Below are 19,373 nucleotides of genomic sequence, written 5' to 3' on the forward strand. Positions count from 1 at the left end.
CTGCGTGTGGTGCCAACATCCTGGCCAGAAATCCCTTGAAAAAGATTTAACAAGCAACAGCAAAGGCAATTGCTCTGGTGTTAGCTGCCTGCCTTTTGGCTTTGTCAATTCTTGTTTATTTGCCATGAATCTTATAAAACATCGTTGTGGTGGTATCTTTCAGGTCCTCACCAATACAAAAAAAAAAAAAAGTTTTTGGATCTCAAAATGCACAATCCATAGTTGCCCCTAGCAGTGAAGTGAACTATTTTGTGTATGGCTGTGCTCCTTGTGAAATCGCAGATTGCTGTCTCTCAAGTAAAGTTAACCTACGGCTTAAGTGGGCTGACCCTCAGCCACATGTTGTATGCTGTAGAGGGCTGGAGAAAAATGTGAATCACAGTACAAGAGACCGGTGAATGAAGAGAACTGGCTGAACTGCCCCATATGTAAGCCTTTTGTAAATATAATTGTACTAAGATCAAAAGGTCTTGGCTAACGCCAGACCTAACAATTTACTGCTTGGGACAGTAAGTAGTCCATCCTTTGTATTCGTGAACGCTTTACGATTTAACCAATACATTGCACAAACATGGTCTTATTATCTAACAGCTGACAAGTAGCACAAACTCCAAAACACATTGAAAACACCACAATTAATTACTTTTCTTTACATTCACTATGACCCAGAGATGCCAAAAACGTCTTTACTCACAATCATAATAGCAGATGTAAATTGAATGGCATTGCAAAAAAAAAATCAAACATTCGGAATGAACCAATAACACCTCGTTTGGGATCTGAATTGATCAATATTGTTTGTTGACATCATGGAGTAGGGGTGGCAATAAAAATGGTTCCAGGGATACAATAAGAACATGCATGGTACCTGTGCTGGACATCCTTGATGAGCTGATTGATGTCTACTTCACATTTTCGAAGACTTCCAAAGGAAGTGTGACTTTCCATGCAACCTTTCCCGGCAGTATTTAGCTCGAGAGGACCAACTTCAGTTCCAAGCGTCCCACCTAGGCAATTTCCAAATCTTCCATCATATTTCACGAAGTCAGACTCCACGACAACTAGAAATTGACAGAAAATGTTGGTATGCTCTTACTGCATTTTATAGACGCAGACAGCTAAAAAAATTCTCATCAAAATGCTACTTAATAGAAATTTCATTTTTTTTCGATTTCAGCGTGCTGTGCTTTTAGGAGTGTTTGGGCAATAACAGTTTATCAGATTTTCATGATGCATATTTTGAAAGCAAAAAAAACCTCAGTTATTTTAAACAATGCAACAAGTTGGGTGCACTGCTATTCTGATTTCTTACAGTTGTGATAGTAAACTGACCTCCTAAAACTATTCATATATAGCTGACATTATGTTACACTATCAATGTTTTCTTTCAGGTTGGTTACATGGTCGAAGTAGAACTGAAGCATGCAGAAATGCCTTGCCATTCACTGCAAAGAGGCTATATGCTATATTCATGTTTGTGTTACTTTTGGTACTCTTTTAGTAAGGAAACTGAACATTTCCACCAAAGGATTCACTGCAGAATAAAAAGATAGGCGTAGGTCTTATCCTGCATTCTGACAAATTCACCTTCAAAACTAACCTCTAATTTTAGACAATGCAGTGCCCACAGTTCTCACCTTTTGGAAGGCTTATTCAATTCTCTTTACGTGTGGTATATGTCAAATACATCACATCGAGGCCATGAGCTCACTATTTCAAGGCAGCCAAGGCCAGTTATCCTTCAGCTTAACCATCTGGGCAAGACACATCAAAGGTTCCCATGGTCCTATCACGTGTTATAGAGGCCAGAAGAGACCACATGCAGATTTAAAGCAAAGGCAATTTCCTCACTAAAGTTCTAGTTTTATGACTGGTAAGTTTTGCGCAGTTCAGTTTAGTGTTTTTATTTCTGTAGTGGACAGCAAAGATGCCTAATGGTGTTAACATTGGAAACACTGCGTTTTGATTCCCCACCACTAGGTGCTCCCCACCATCCCCAGTTGGATTTTTACAAGAATCTCAAAATAAACAAAAATAAGCTTAATACAGTAAGTGTCTGCCAAATGTTGTGCATATCTGTAGAACTGCACCGTAATTCACAAGAAACCCGAAACCACTCTGCAGAGCGTTACGATTGTCAGGGCAACTAAGATTATGCAGAATGGAGACTCAAAACATGACACACGTTTATATACATTATCTGGAAGTATGTTTAGCGATTTTTCCTAGAAAGAACATTTTTTGTGAAATAGCAAATTAGATAGACAATTATGTGACAAATTAGGTAAACCCAGAATCATGAGGTAAACTCTGTAGTCAAACACATAAATCCACTGGCCTCACCATTGCCCATTGATTTATTAAAGGAGTATATAGATAAACAAAACCTAAACCATTCTAATTCGTTCACTGGCCATTGTTGACTGCGCTGTGAAGAAAACAGTTTTAGAAAAATAAACGTGTGATTCATGGTTTGTATCCTCACAAGAACTTCAATGAAATATTGCATACTATTACACAGTTATTCTTTATGTAGCCTCTTCGCGAATGCATGCAAGTCCTTTCTCAATAAACACCACACATTTTTGTTCCACTGATAAAATCAAAGGTTACAGGGACGTTGTGGGTCACGCTTTACCCACACAAAACCATAGAATTTCAGTAATTATAGTTCTAAGTACAGGTATATTTATGTTAAGAAACTAGAACATGGGGCTTAGAGTTTTATTTTATAGCCCAAGTTATCATTTTTTCAGATAAGTCTAAATATATTTGCTGAATTTCTATGGTTTTATGTGCGTAAAACGTGAACCTAACTATAAAGTGCCTGTAACCTTTGACTTTATCAGTACATTTTTATGTTTTTTGTAAGGTAAAGTAATATACAATTACTGCACTTTAATACAACTACCGCAGCGCAGGGCCTGCCCTGTGACCAGTCCCCACAGCCACTTACCCACCTGCATACGCCCAAGCCCTGTTGCACACAGCCTTTGGTCATACACTGCAGGGATTTGGTGTATAAGTGGGTGCATTTTTTTCCATTGGGCTTTGGATTTGCCGATCCATTGTGGATTTACACTGGGGGTCGCGCTGAGCCCCGCGGTGGATCTGCAGATCCGCGGATCGGTCGAAAAAGAAAATGGGACAATTTTTTTGCCCTTGAGCAGTCCCTAAGTATCCAATGTATTATGTATTTTTCCCCTTTTTGTTGCCCTCCTCCGGCCCAAGCGAGAAATAAAATGGCAGTGGCAACATTCCAGTCATGTTGTGGACAGTCAACAGAGCCTTGCTTTTACTCGGGATCTGTGGTTCCTTCCCAAGTGGACCCCTGAACGGTCCACGTCCCTAGATATACAAATTTATTTTCCCTTTAAGAACTCCAAAACTACTAATCGGATTTACAACAAATCACAAAAAGTGATCTTTCTGGACCAATATCTAGCTTTCTGTCAAACTTGGTGTAATTCCGTTCAGCGGTCAGGCTGTAGTCGTGTTCAAAATCCCTATGGGAAATTGCATGGGGAAAACACGTTTTGGGACTCCCCCCTTTTTTTCAGCCCCCACTTCATGAATCACCCCAAAACCTTCAAGACAGGAGCTGAAGTAATTAGTGTATCCGTTTTGAAAATGTCATCAGGATTCATCAAACGGTGCCAAAGTTATTTGCAAAAAAAAAATGCTTTGTCCGCAACACATCATAAAAGCATGGTGGCAGAGACCTTTACGATAGCTGTGAAAGCCTTTGAGGTAGACGTATGAGGAGGTTGCTGGAACATGTGGTAGTCTCTGTGGAAGGAAGAGTGTCATGACCAAAAGACAAGTGTTCTGCCAAATTGATCTAACAATGGTCTGACTGGTTGGCTTGTAACCTTCTACTGCTGACATTGCTTGAATTCATGAAACAACTTTTATTTTTTTTACTTTAAGATCTCTATGCTCTCTCTATGTTTTCTTACTCTCTCACCCTAGTGCTGCTTCCCCCATCACTTTCTTTCAACCTGCCTTGCTCTCCTTATTGCTTTCCTATCCCTTCCATTCTGCATTTTTTTTTTTTTAATACCCGCATTCCCTCCTTTTGTGTGCTCTTTTCATTCTTCCTACTTCCCAATGCTGGTCACCCATCACACTTCCCACAGACTCCTCTTTACTTATATATTAATATATTTTAAAGAGGGCACAATATCTGCAATCTGCAAATCACCTCTTCAACCTTTTCAGTACTTTGCACACCTTTTTAATATCTCAATTAATCAATCAAACATGGGCATTTGTCATGTGCGATTGGTAAATTAACTATGGCATTTCAAAGTAAAATATTGTGGGGGAGGGTATGGGCACCGCGCTGGATGGCGGCTCTTCCCTGAGCTCCAAAGAGCCTCTACCTTGCTGAGCCATCGAAGAATGTGATACCTCCTGAATTTGATACAGATGGCTTGAGGAACATCTGTAGAGTTTGGTGAAGTGCGGCTGTAAACCAGGGCCCACTTTTTTACTTCTTATTAAAGCTTGTTTATCTCCATAGGTTCAGGTGGCTTCCAAGATGGCACAGCCCGCACTCATACTTTGCGTGAAGATATTGTTGTGGGAGTCATGCTACCCGGAGGAGCCTGTGTGAGCTGCCTGCCATCTCTCTTACTTCTGGGGAAGTCATGCTATTGCTGACTTGATTGCACAACCAACGATCTATGTTTGTTTACCCTCTAATTGCATTAAAATTAATTGGACTGATTGTTAAGGCATGCGCTACCTGTGAGGATTCCTGATAGCACACATTTCGTATATGGGTGAGTCGCGTCCCCTGGTATTTCTATTTTGCAGCCCCACAACCCCGTGGTAACTACATTTTAATGTAATTACTGTTTTAACTGGAAATAAGCCTAATGGAATATGAATGCTGTTGGAAGAGGTGCACTGAGAGACAGGAAATCTATTTTTTTAATACATCTTGTTATTTAATGCAGCTCAGGTACAGTACATTTGCATTACCACAACAGTTCCTTGCGGCATAGCATACTGCTTGTACATCCATCATATTTCCCCGTCCCATACCAATCCTCCCAGCTTTGGGCGCTTTTACGGGCCCGGTCCTGGTTTTGTATCTCATCTCATGTAATCAGTGTCTGTCCCCAATGCCCCTGGCAGTCCCTCATGTGGCGATTCTGGCCTCATGTGGCCCCTGGCCATGGCCCCATGTCCCCATATTTTTCCCATTTCCTTGGGAAACCCCTACTTTGATATACAACCTTTTCTGCCCCTTTACACCAGTCCAGGTCAAATTCCCACCGCTGCAATGTTGGCAGGGCTGGGTGCCCTCATAGTCTTTGCACATTTCGTTTAGCCACTCCATATGCCAACATTGCCCCTATCCTGGCATATCTGGGTATTTGCTTATCCTCTGTCATGTGCAATAGGATCCATTTCTCCGATATCTGGTGCTGAATTCCCAGTGTCTGTGTAACCCATGCTTTGAAGATCTGGACCTCTGGGCATGTCCATAGGATATGAAAAAAGGTGCCCGGCAGTCCACATCCCAGAGGCACGTAGGCGTATCCAGCCTGTGAATTTTGTGAAGAAGCGTTCTGGAGCAATACGCCCTGTGAAGGATCTTCAACTGTACCTGGATCTGGCTCGGATTGCTATTTCCCTTGGGCTCTGCAGTGCTTCCTGCCAGTCCTCCTCTGTTCTTGCCATGCCATATTCCTCCTTCAGGGTGGCAAAGAGGATATATGCCAGTTTTCTCCAAATGTCACCCAATCTCTCAATGCCTAGTAGCTCCCACTTACTGAAGCCATTCAGCTTACCCACCTCTCGCAGGAGGTCACCCTCCCATAGTGGGTTCTGACCTGTTAAAATGCCTCTAGACCCTAGGGCTCCCATAGCCTCCCTCCAAAACCTCACCACTGTCTGCGTGTGTACCGGGAGAGTTTATTCAGTGCTGCGCCTGTATAGCACCGTAAAATAGTCTCTCCTGCCCATTTGGGATCTATCGACCCGATAGGCGGGCTCGTCTCTGTCCGCAAACACCCATTCATTTATTACTGCCAGCTGTGAGGCCCAGTAGTACTTGAGGATTTCCGGGAGCGCAATCCCCTCTCAAAGAGCTTGTTCAATGCTTTGCGTGGGGTTCCCCCATCCCATAGAAGCAGTCGTAGCTCCTGGTCTACTTGTTGGAATAACGCCTGCAGAATCTGGTATAGTGTATTTTGTAGTACATATAGTAGGCAGGAAGGGACATCATTTTGAATAAGACCGCTTTGCCTATCAATGACAGCAGTAAGGATCTCCAATGCGAGACATCGGCTTTAAGCTGCCCTATCTGCATAACGAGATTCATGTCCAGAAATGTCTGAGGGTCCCTTGTAATATGCATCCCTAGGTATTTGAAGCTATCCTGTGAGAGACAGGAAATCTAGGGGAAATGTTTTGTTTGATGGTTTGAGGATATAGCCTTAATTGATTAGCCCTCAATGATGACAAATTTTGCACTCATAATATGTTGGTGGTTTACACCATATTGCACAAACTCTTCTCTGTGTCTTCCAGTTTTTTCTCTATGAAATGTCCCAATATTAAATCATGATAAATTATGCTCAGCAATTGTGAATTTTGCTACAGACGATTTTTTAACGTAAGCTGTTCTTATTATTTTCAATTTGCCTGCTCTACGGTACGTTTGGTTAATTAAGTAGAGTCTGGGGCTATTAATTAGCAGAGCCCTTTTTTTCTGCATCATACATTTGAATTACATCACAGTAATTTGGTATACTATGCTGCTTTCTACGCTCTTGTCATCGGCACTGCTCTTTAGCATTATAGCCGATTTTAGAGACTCCAAAGAAAAAGATGCTAAGGGGAAATTAAAACATGTTAAGTAAAATGCTCAACTTTCTGAATCCCCTCCCCTATGAAGGGCAAAACTGTGAACACTAACAATGGAGGCTTTACTATCCAAACTTAATGATGTCCATGACAATGCCCAGAGTACTAAAACTAACCCGGACCTTTTACAATTGGCTGTTGCAGCCTTCATGAAAGATCTGCAGAATTAGTAATATAGAAGACTGTGCATCCATTCAGAGGAAACAACTTCAAAGGGTTGATCAAGTTGTCTAGTCCCTCATAAGGGAAGTCACTGATATGGAAGATCACAATAGATGTGGCACTCTCAGAATCTTTGATCTTCCTGAAGGAGTAGAGGATAAATCTTCATCTGTCAGGGACTTTTTGGAAAGATGGCTCCAGGCTACCCTCCAGATAACCTTCCATAGAGATTACAAATTAGAACGCACTTACCAGATGCCACTTTTTCAATGTAAACAATCTGCAACCCCACGTCCAATAATTTTCCGACCTTTACGTCTTCAACATGCATACCTTATTCTTACTCTTGTGAGGAAATCCAAAGGGGTCTCTTGGCAAGGATCTCAATTTCTCAGGATTTTTTTAGACATACTATGGCATGGAGAATGGGCTTTTAAGCCTTACAAAACAAACTCTCTGAAATAAATATTCCCTTCTCATTTGCTGGTACTTCCCGTTGTAGGATTGTTTTCATAGGTAAACCTCAAATTTTTGATGAGCTGTCTGAACTTGTTACTTTTTTGGATAATACGTCTGAAACTGGATGGAAGAAGATGGTGCGTCCGGTCCTGCGCAGTTTCCTCCATTCTGACTTTTATTGATTTATATTCAAACGTCCTTCTCTGTTTGTACAACATACTTTTTATTTTTTGACTGTATTTTGTGTTACTATGTTTTTCAATATTGGTAGAAACTCTAAAATTTGAATGTGTTTTTCTCTTTTTTCAGTCATAGTTATGTTTGTTATTGTATTTAGTCTGATGAATCATTACTTGATATTTGATCATGTCTATATTTTTATATGCATGGGTTGGTAGGAGGGGATCTTATTTACTCTCTCTCTCTTTTCTGTCTTCCTTTCTATTAACAACAATGCCTATTGGATGTTTATTTTTCTTTAGTCTTCTGTTATGTGTATGGTTATTAAAAAGCTTATAGTTATGCTACTGATTTTTCCTTATGTTGCCTGTTAAATGTGTAATTGACCCTACTCAATTCATTGTGCTTATTCTGTTTTCCTCTATCTTCTCATTGCTTTATTCTTTAACAATTATGTGATATAATTAAGTGCTTTCAATTTGCTTTTATGATGCCTCATATTTAAATGACGTCCATATGTATTCCCCTTAATCTTTTGGAGGATTTGACTTTTCTTCTGGTGTTTTTCAATAGTTTTTCAGTGCTGTGTACTGCTCACGGTCGATCTTTTGAGTGGATGCTCCCACAGCTACCGAGATGTGTACTTAATTCCTCGGGGCCTGTCATCTCGCTTTTAAGAGATGACTTATGGCTGTGTATTCTTGTTTGTATTCTTTTGTTGGTCTCTGTTTCCTCAGTATTCTTTTTCTGTATATCTCTTTTCTTTATTTCTTATGCATTAGGATTTTTTCTTTTTGGACTGGATGCTTCCTTTCTTGGTCATCTATCCAAGGCAACTATGTTCTAACTAATGCCTGGACTCATTATTACTTCTTAATATGCCTGATTTGAAAGTTGTCTCGCTCAATGTTAATGGCCTGCATCACCCAGTAAAACGTAAGAAGATTTTAGACTACAGCCTTGGCCTGAAAGAAACTAAGAGCCTGATTTATATCTTGGCAGATGGGTTACTTCGTCTACTTCGTCTGCTAAAATCTAAATCCCATTGTATGTAGTCGGATTTAGATTTCAGTGGATGGGATATCTGTCACCATTGTGTCGGAGTAACCCATCTGCCAAGATCTAAATCAGGCCCTAAGATTGGTCATAAGCATGACCTTTCCTTTCCATGCGCACTGATTCGATTTTTGACTTTGCTTGTTCTCCTGCTTGTTCTATAAAGAATGGTGTTATTACACTGATTACAAAATGTTCTGGACTTTCGATCACATCTAGTGAGCATGACAACGAAGTGAGTGGACTATAGCTAGAATCTCACATGGTGATGGTGAAATGTATGCAGTTAATATTTATGCACCGAACATTTATGATTCACAATTTTGGCATACCATCAGCTCCAAAATTAATGCTTTACCCCAATTAGAGAAACTTGGGGGCGATTTCAATCTTCCCTTGTATATTTCTCTCAATTGATGTTCTGCTTTTCACTATAAGCTTCCAAAGCCCACAGGGCGATGCTTAATTTTTGTAATACTCAGAAATTACTTGATGTATGGAGATTGCAGAATCCCTCAGGCAATGATTTTACGTTCTTCTGTTCTCCACATAATTCCTTCTCCAGGACCGTTTATATTTTGATGAACTCTGGGCTGACTCAAGATATTGACTGTTCCATAGAATCGATCCTAGTATCTGATCATACTGCAGTCACTGTATCCTTTACATTTTCACCCACTTGTCCTGAACGGAATGCCTGGAATATAGAACTTTTCTGAAGATAGATAGATTATAGCTGCGTAAGGAGATTTCTCAATTTGTGAAAGAAAATATTGACTAGGTGTCTTCTTCAGTAACTCTGTGGGATGTTTTAAAATGTACGGTTAGAGTGATTTGTATCAGTTACTTGTCCAAGAAGAATAAATATAGTAAGGCTTCTTTGTAGTCTCTCTGCAGGCCAATTAAGGATAAGACAGCCTCTTACTGATAGTCAAAGGATTTTTCTTTGTTGGCACACATTAAATGGCATAAATATGAATATAACTCTATTGTCAGCAAAACAGCACACTTAGCGGTACAAGCTCAATAAAGTAAGAAAATTTTTTACTTGAATAAAGCTACTAAGTCTGTAGCTGCTTTTCTTAAATTCAAATGTAACAATTTCCTTATAACAGCACTTAAAGAATCTCAAGGCACTATTAAAGCTAAAACTGCAGATATACTGGAAATCTTTTTTTAAAATTATGCTGCTCTTTAAACCATGAAGATTGTAGCTACAGTTAAATTGTGTACAAATTTATTGAGTCAGATTCCCATGAAATCCCTCTACTTCTCTTAATAAACCTATTGGGACAGAAGAAATATTACGTGCAATTAAACTTATTCCTGGAGGTAAGGCTCATGGGTCTATCTCTGATACTATTTTACCCTCTTTAGAATCTTTATTTCAATATTTTGTTACTGGAACTCTATTAGGATCATTGACGGAAGCTACCATAGTGGTGATTCTCAATGAAAGAAAGGATCATCTTGATCCCAAAAACGATATACCTATTTACCAATTGAATATGGAGGCAAAAATGTATGCAAAGATTTCAGCAAAACACTGGGAACCTTTGACCACTAAATTAGTTCATCAGTCGCAATCTGGGTTTATTAAAGGTAGCCGGCATGTGAAAAGTATCCCTTGTTAATTCCCCAGCTACGTTTGCTAAAGCCCTGGATGCTGAAAAGGCTTTCAATAAGATTTACAGGCCTTTTCTTAAGGCTGCTTTGGATCAATATAATTTGGGTGAAACTTTTTCCTCAATGGTCATGTCTCTCTATGCAAATCCTACTGCAAGGATGGGTGCTCTTTCCTTCATTTTTTATTTATTTCAAGGTACCTGTCAAGGTTACCCATTATCCCCATTATGATTTCTTTTGGCGACTGATCCATTATTAGTAATGATTAATAACTACTTTTAGATAAGTGGTGTTACTGTTGGTCCACATACAATAAAAACAGCTCCATACACAGATGATACTTTAATTGTTTCTGAAGATCCTGACACAACAATTCCTAGTCTCCTTTCTTTGATTCGGTCATATGCGGAACCCTCAAGCTACTCATTAATTAGAGATAAGACTAAGGTTATTCCTCTTAACGTTCATTGTCACTTTTCTTGTATTGGACAATCAGGTCTATCATAGCTACTAAAAATTATTAAAGACCTTGGTATATGGTTTTCTCAGAATTTGGCAGAATCAATTGTAGTTAATGAACAGAAAGTTTTAGATATGATTAGAGACCAACTATCATCCTGGTCTTCCAAATTTTTATCCTGGTGGGGAAGATTGGAAACTATAAAAATAAGTGTTGGAAATGGGTTCTTTGGTTGGCAGTCAGGTTACCCCCTGTCCAAGCAAAGACCCTCAACTCTAGTCAGGGTAAGTCACACACAATCCAAATTATCCTGTGCCCACCCTCTGATAGCTTGGCACTGATCAGCCAGGCTTAACTTAGAAGGCAATGTGTAAAGTATTTGTGAAATAAATCATACAATAACACCATATAGCACCACAAACATACACCATACAGTGTTTAGAAAAATCTATAATATTTATCTGGATAAATGCAGGTCAAAATTATCAAAGATGCAATAAGTAAATGTAGAAATATAACTAAAAAGTGATATAAAGTGTCTTAAGTCTTTTTAAAGCAAACAAAGTCTCTTTCAAGCACAAAGTACCTAGTTGGCATGAAAAATCTCCGCAAAGGGCCGCAGAGGAGAAGTGTGGAAACAAAGGGGTGTGTGTCGATTTCTCAGGCCGCACACAGCAATGCTTTGTTTAGGTTCTATGCAGTGATGGTTGTGCGTCGATTTCCGGCGCTCGGTCGTTGATCCTCTTCGGGTTGCAGGCTTTTACACGCCCTGGGGATGGTGTATGGATTTCCTGCGCTGGCATGGCAAAGTCACAGGAGCTACGTTGATCCAGTGGGCGTTGCGTCAAATTTTCTACCCCACGGCAGGTGCTGCGTCGATTCCTCTCTGTAAGTCGGCATATGTGCCGATCCAGTGGGCCGTGTGTCGAATTTCCGGTCGCTACGCTGGCGCTGCGTCGATCTTCTCATTGCGAAGTCGGGCTGCGTCGTTCCGGTTCAGCGTGCGGTGAAATGTTCACCGCGTGCAGGCTGTGCATCGTTTCTGGCAGGTTGTGCATCGGATTTCGCCACACAAGGAGTCCTTCTTCAAGAGATGAAGTCTTTTTGGTCCTGAGACTTCAGGGAACAGGAGGCAAGCTCTATCCAAGCCCCTGGAGAGCACTTTTTCACCACAGCCAGAGAGCAGCAAGGCAGCAGGGCAACAGCAAGGCAGCAGTCCTTCACAGAAAGCAGTCAGGTGAGTCCTTTGGGCAGCCAGGCAGTTCTTCTTGGCAGGATGCAGGTTCTGGTTACAAGTTTCTTCTCCAGGAAGTGTCTTGAGTTGGAAGGGGCAGAGGCCCTGTTTATATACCCAACTGTGCCTTTGAATTGGGGGAGAGTGGCTTAGAAGTGCACCAGATCACCTTTCAGTTCATTCCTGTCTGCTAGGGTCCCAATAGGGGGTGTGGCAGTCCTTTGTGTGAGAGCAGGCCCTCCACCCTCCCAGCCCAGGAAGACCCATGCAAAATGCAGATGTATGCAGGTGAGGCTGAGTATCCTGTGGTTGGGGTGTGTCTGAGCGAATGCACAAGGAGCTGTCAACTATACCCAGCCAGATGTGGATTGTAAGGCACAGAAAGATTTAAGTGCAGAGAAATGTTCACTTTCTAAAAGTGGCATTTCTTTTTTTTTTTTTTATATGTTTTTATTGTTTCCTCAACAGTAAGGAGGAAAAAAAAAAAAAAAAGATTACAGTTGCGCTCCAGGGTAGCAGGATAATAGATTTTATTTTTTTTCCTACGTATTCCAAAACAGATTCCTCATTTATTAATGTCCACTTAGTGATGTAGATACTATTATGCATTTGAGTGAAGAATCTTGGAACGTATTGTTCACAGGGAGTACAACTGTAACCAATGTGAAATGACCTCCCAATTAATAGGTGTTGGGCCCTTTTCCAGCAACATGCTGCATCTGACCCCTACCCCTTTCCCCACCTCTTGACTGCTGCCCTTGCCAACCCCACTGCATCCCTCCGAAACACTGATATGCTGGGTGCCTGCCACCGCAATGGGAGCAATCGTGCCTAAATCTGCATGGCTGTCTGTTACAAAATCCACTGTTGAATGACCAACAAGACCCATGTCCTTGGAACTGACCTCGCTGTCCAAACCCCACCCCAGAATGGGTGGGACGCCCCTGAAAGGGCTTGTATTGCAACCCCTAGCCATATGCGTAGTAGGAGCATACCAGGCCGTCCGTAACCATTGCATCCAAAGCTCATTGTCTATTTCACCCCAAACCCTAGATGGATCCATAGCCTTTCGTGCACGAAATTCCTCGTCATAACGAAACCAACCAAAACCACCATAATCCATTTGTGCCCGACGCACCACATCCATGTACTTAAACAAAACAACACAAGAATCCGCATAACGCTAGCAGTAAACACCAGCATAAATCAAAAAGGCTGACGTCCAGTTCTCAATGTTTGTAGGCACCCTAGGCCTCCTTGCTAACTCCCATTCCTCTTCTTTTGAACCTTCCTTCGTCTGAACGTCTCTGTGCAATAATTTGAAAACATCCACAAACTCACCCTTCCAAATCTTCTCCTTTAGACTTTGAGTGAGATGCGCCCCCAAAGGCATTGCCACTCTCATATAAGGCAACTTCTTACCTTTAGCGGTACCCCCTGAGCTTACAACCCCTACGCTTTTGGCAGAATCCTGTACTTCAACAGTCTCATCCTCCTTAGATACCCCACCAGCAACCATATCCAAACCCACCTCCGACTTACCTGCCACAGTTCCAGAATCCGAATCCACTTGAATCGATACATCAACCCCACCTTTCCGGGATACTAGCCCCCCAAGGACACCCCCCACATTCGTACCAATCCCAACCCCAACCTTACCTCTGGGCAAATTGCCAACAGCCATTTCCCGATGACGATTCCCAGAGCAACTGCCCCGGACTACCTCTGGGACTGATTGGGTTGCCTGCCTGACAACGCTCTTCAATGCTGGAATAACTCGTTCTTCCACGTCTTCTTCGTAGTCCAACCATTCTTCGTCCGGGTTTTCAAACCTTGCACTAGCGCCCCGGCTAGTGGAAGGCTGCTCCTCAAAAACCGAGCCCGCGCCATGACCCAGTGATCCAGACACGACCGACTACCTCGCTGTCGGGTAAACCGCTCCGGATTTTAACCTCCCTTCATGTCGGTGTCCTAAAGGTGCCCTGACCTTTACTGACAAACTCTGACCACCAGAAGGCCGCCCAGCCTCCCGATGCACCGTCCTCTCACTCTGTCCGCCCGGAAGCCGAGGAGCGTCACACCCAGAATTGACCTCATTTACACCTGCTTGCCAAAAATCCATTAAAACCTGAGCCCTATGGATCCATCTCCACTTGTCTCCCCACGAACTATACCCCTAATAACCACACTAGCGTCATCTATGAACTCCACCTGCTCACCCACTTTAAAAACAGATTGGGACCCAAAACTCCCATCTCGCACCTCCTGACACTAAGAACCATCCGAACTCTGTGTCCCTCGTATACTCTTACTCACCCTTTTACCAGGCTGGCCCACAAACTGTAATTTATCCTCAAACCACTCCATTCTGCTGCCATCCTGCCTCTCCATCTCCTCATCTGAAATAACAATCACATCCTCAACAGCTAATTCACTGCGCGCGGCCATCTTGGCTGCCGCGTCTAACTGCCCTTCCTCTAAATTCCTCGGAACAGGAATTGTCCTCTTGGAGGGCGCCGCCATTTTCAATGCTCCTCCTAACTCCCCTTCTTCTAAAATGGCCGAATGACGCTCAACGCTGCTTTCACGTGGCGTTTGGGCTTGCTTGCCAGAATGCCTGACTCGCGCCGAATCCTGCGCATGCCCCTGATCACGCCGCGCCCCCTTTTGACCAAAAAACGCCACCGCATTAAGAGGGCCCGCCCCTCTCCCTCCTGCGGCCACTCTCCTTGCTAAAGAGACACTGGAACGCCTCGAACTGCGCCCGGCACCCCGACGACTCACCATGATCGGCTCCTGCAACCCCAAAGCCTGGGGCAAAACCTCATGCAACAATTCAGGTGAGCGCGTCACCTTGCGACCTTCCGTGCTCTTATTCTTAAATTTTCTAAACTTTCTTGGAGGTGATGAGCACGCGATTACCGCGGCCATCACCCCTCCCGAGGAAAGCCTTTTAGGCCTCCTCAATCCAACCCAAGCCTCTTCCAGCACTCCCTCCTTTATTAAATCTTCCCTGCCCTCATCCTGTAAAGTCTTAAGAGCCTGGACTACCTTACATGGCTCCATAATGCACTTTCTCTTAAAACCAGACAAAAGCTACCAACACAGCTCCTCCCAAAATATACTTGAACACCTTATAAAGCCTTAGAACACGCCTCAACAACCAACGCCTACCCTTTGCAACACGAAGACTACACGCCTACTGGGTGTGACGACGGCCAAAGAGGTCGCCCACACCCTGCCCCTGCCCTTTATCCCCCTGCCACACTCCCCGCCCTATCTGGCACCTAAACCAATAATTACACTCGGAGTGTGGATTGTACTACTGACGCCCGATAAGCCCGGGGGGAGACCGGGCAAGCCCTCTGCTCCCCCCAAGCCCCCAGTGTGTTGCCTGCAACCTCTAATTCACCCCTCATCCCACAGGCATCCTAACACACTCATTGAAGCATTGCCGCACTGCACACTAGTCTTGATAGCCCTTAATGGAGTCTCACAGACGAAATGGGGAGGAGGTGTACCAATCTTCTATTAAAACAACAGATAATGGTTCAAAACCCTTGAATCACTGCCAGCCACTGTCTCCTTGGTCACCCCAAAGCCCTGGCCTGTTGTAAACCTCCATCAGCGACAGTTGGCATCTCTCATTCCAGGCTCCCCCTCCAGAAAGCATCCTCCTACTTACCTTCTTCAGTCATCATTCTTTTGCCTTCTTCCTCCTTTGTCTCCTGACAACTGAACACCATACCGTGCATCTTACTCCCCTCTCCTACTACAGCTACACCATACTGAGGCCCTCATTATGAGTCTGGCGGTACTAGGACTGCTAGACTCGCGGTGGCAGTCGGACTGCCACCAATGCAGTGGTCCGGCCTGAACATTACGACCTTGGCGAAAGCGACACAGGCGGACTCCTGGCAACGCCACTTTTTCGACGGCCTGGTGGTGCCAGCAGTCTTAATCCACCAGGGCACCGCTGCCCAGGGGATTACGAGTCCCCTCTCCACCGGCTTTTACATGGTGGTTGCACTGCCATGTAAAAGCTGGCAGAGACGGTGTGATGGGGCCCATGCACTGCCCATGCATTTGGCATGGGCAGGGCAGGGGCTCCCATGGCCAGCCCCCTCACGCTTCTCACTTTCTGCTTGACAGACCATGAAAAGTGCAACAGGTGTTGTTGCAACCGACGCACTGTAACATTGCCACCGGCTCTGTTATGAGCAGGCGTCAATGCTGTAGGTTGTTTCCCGCCGTGTCGGCGGGTGGAAACTCTTAATAGCCTTCGTGGCCAGGTCACCGCACTGACGGTTTTGTGATTGGAAGGTTTCGTCCGACAGGCTTTTCCATCCGCCAAAGTCTTAATGAGGGCCTGAGGCTCACACCTCCCTCTATCCATCCCCAACATCACTTCTGTGCCCCCAGAATCCTTCTGCCCTTCAATTGTTCACCAATGCTCCATGTCTCCATTTTTACTGTGAGCCCTTTCGCTAAACCTCTTTCTAGCGCAGCACCATTCCTCAGGACTGGCCCACCTCATAAACAGGCATTGTTTGGCACACTATTTCTTCCCTCATCACACTGCAACCCCCTGAAGAGCCACTATCACAGGGTGAGCAGGGTACACTTACACAGAATAGGGTTCTAACTCAGGAGCAAATGCTCTTGTCAGCACCCCGTTCAGGGAACTATGGGCAAGCAGGAGCTACTGTGCCCATCAGCGAGGGCGGAGGCCTTTTGCCCCTGATGTCCTCAGCCCTGACCTGCTATGTGTCCTAACCAATTGGACCACGTCACCCTTCAGCACTCGTCTCTAAGTGGTAGTGTTGTTTAAGCAGTCCAAGGCTTCTTAGTGTGGTAGGGAGAGAAAATACAGGGGGGGTAAAAACACGCTCACAACTGAAAATATGTTCAATAGCAGCAATAAATGACAGTCCAGTAAAATACTTGTTTTTATGAAAATGGAGTATTTAAATACCAACACAAAGTAAAATACAGCATTCACAAGCAATGTACACAGTCCCCGGAGGTCAGGGCTTCAGTATTTATATAGACCGTTCTTGAGTACCACCCCCTCCCAGGGTCAGCGACTTCACTTAGCACACAGGCTACGACCCGACTGGTGCAGAAGTTGTCTGCTCACACCTCATGTCAGAGATGCAATTGTCACGATCTCCCACTGGACCTCTTTTCCTCCAGCGCTCTTGTCTTCGTCACAGGGTACACTGGTCTTGGCAAGGAGGAAGGCACTGGTGCCCCAGGCTCAGGTAGTTTTGGATTACCTGGGTACTGTTCCATCGGCCAGCTGGGAAACTGGCAGGCCTCAGTCTCCAATGTCAGTGACATGCAGAAGACTTGCAGAGCTTCTCCATCGCACACAGCCAAACAGTTGACAATTTGGGGCCCTCAAGCTCCCTTTCTTACAGTCCATTTCCAGACATCAAAATGTGATTCAGGGCCTGGCCTGGGTCTTTGAAGTTTATGTTGGAAGTCTGCTTACATGTGAAGTGCCCTCTCCTCTGAACTACCCTTCCTCCAGAAAGCAGTCTGTAACAGCAAGACCAACTCCAAATCTGACAGCACCACGTGCCAGGAGTCCACTTGGCTTCACCAGCCTGCCTCCGAGCCCCTGACCCCGCCGACTGCCGCCTGGACTGAAGTTCGAGGCCCTCCACCACCCGCAGGCACCCGCCTGCGCCTCATCCCTGGTGCCTAGTGGTAGGCATATCTCACTGAGCTCTGTTTTTATTTTCCTTGTGTTTTCGTTTTCACTTTCACACTAAAAGCATTTTTGCATTGTGTATTTCTGCCCCCACTGTATTTTTGCTGCTTTTGTATCTCTGCTCCTGTGCCCCTGCCGCAATCCGCTTCGTTTGCGGTGCTCGCCCCTTTCTCAGCCGGCTCTCGCCGGTCCCGTTTTGCCCTGCCGCTAGGTCCCCTGCCGCTAGGTCCCCTGCAGCCCCGCCCCCCTCGCGCACCCATTGGCCCTTCCCTCCTGCCTCCCAGCTGCTCCACCCTCCCACCTCCCTCTCTTAATGGCGGCAGCTGCGCCGCTGGCGCGCCAGAGTCAAGCCCGTCTGCGCCCATCCGCACCTGGCCAGCGCCCAGCGCCAGTCCCCCTGGCCCTCGCTGCCCTGACCCCCCAAAGGCAGCATTACTCCTCCACCAAACTACACGCCCTCAACCCAGGACAGCACTCCACCTGCGCCCAAGCCAACCCCAAGCACCCCCACGGACCTTTTACATGTCATACATGCCGTTTCTCCTCCACCCCCACAAACACCAACAACACCAACACGCTCCACACCAACTCTTACACACCACACACCAACTATAACACGCCCCACAACAACACTAACACGCTCCACAACAACAGCAGCCCCCGCAACCACCTTAACTGCATACTCCTAAACACCCGCTCCGTACACAAGCATGCCATCAAGCTCTGGGACCTGATCACAACACACTCCCCTGACATCGCCTTCCTCACGGAAACTTGGATGAACCCCTCATCAGAACCCGACATACCCATAGCCATCCCAGAAGGCTACAAAATCTCTCGTAGAGACCGTCTAAACAAACCGGGAGGAGGCATCGCCATCATAGATAAAAGCACCATCAAGATCACCACCAACACCCACAACACCATAGACAGTGCAGAACACCTACACTTCCTAATTCACATAAACGCCAACACCACCCTCAGAGGAACCCTAATTTACAGACCACCAGGACCTCGCCCCCCTTTCTGTGACGCCATCGCTGACACCATCAGCCCCCACGCCCTCATCTCCACAGACTACATCCTCCTTGGTGACATCAACTTTCACCTGGAAAACCCCCATGACCACAACTCCACAACCCTGCTAGACAACCTCACGAACCTAGGACTCAAACAACTGGTCACCTCACCCACTCACTCAGCAGGACACACGCTAGATGCAATTTTTACCTCCAGCAACCACATAACATTCACACACACCACTGAACTCCACTGGACCGACCACCACTGCGTCCACTTCTCCTTCACGAAACCCCCCACCCACTACTGACAGCACACCACACCCTACCGTATGTGGGACAAGATCCCCACAGAACACCTGAATGCCAAGCTTGCACAAACTCCCCCCCCACCAACGACCTCAACATCGCCGCCCACAACCTCACACAATGGATTACAACCTGCGCAGACTCGCTCGCCCCTCTGAAAAGAAACAACACCACCCGCAACATCAAGACCGCCCCCTGGTTCACCACTGAACTCCAAGCGTGAATACCGCAAAACCGAGAAAGCTTGGCGCCAAGAACCCTCCATGA

General features: G+C 44.9%; 1 protein-coding gene across 1 annotated transcript in view; it reads right to left on the minus strand.

Annotated features, from left to right (window-relative positions):
- Positions 1-19,373, minus strand: part of GSDME (gasdermin E) — a 249,894-nt gene that overhangs the window by 133,754 nt on the left and 96,767 nt on the right. The window contains exon 3 of the mRNA XM_069211399.1: positions 869-1,061. Within this exon, the coding sequence (XP_069067500.1) occupies positions 869-1,061 (193 nt within the window). The remainder of the gene's footprint in view (positions 1-868; positions 1,062-19,373) is intronic.

Source organism: Pleurodeles waltl, chromosome 10 (assembly GCF_031143425.1).
Source record: "Pleurodeles waltl isolate 20211129_DDA chromosome 10, aPleWal1.hap1.20221129, whole genome shotgun sequence".
In the NCBI taxonomy this organism is placed as follows: domain Eukaryota; kingdom Metazoa; phylum Chordata; class Amphibia; order Caudata; family Salamandridae; genus Pleurodeles; species Pleurodeles waltl.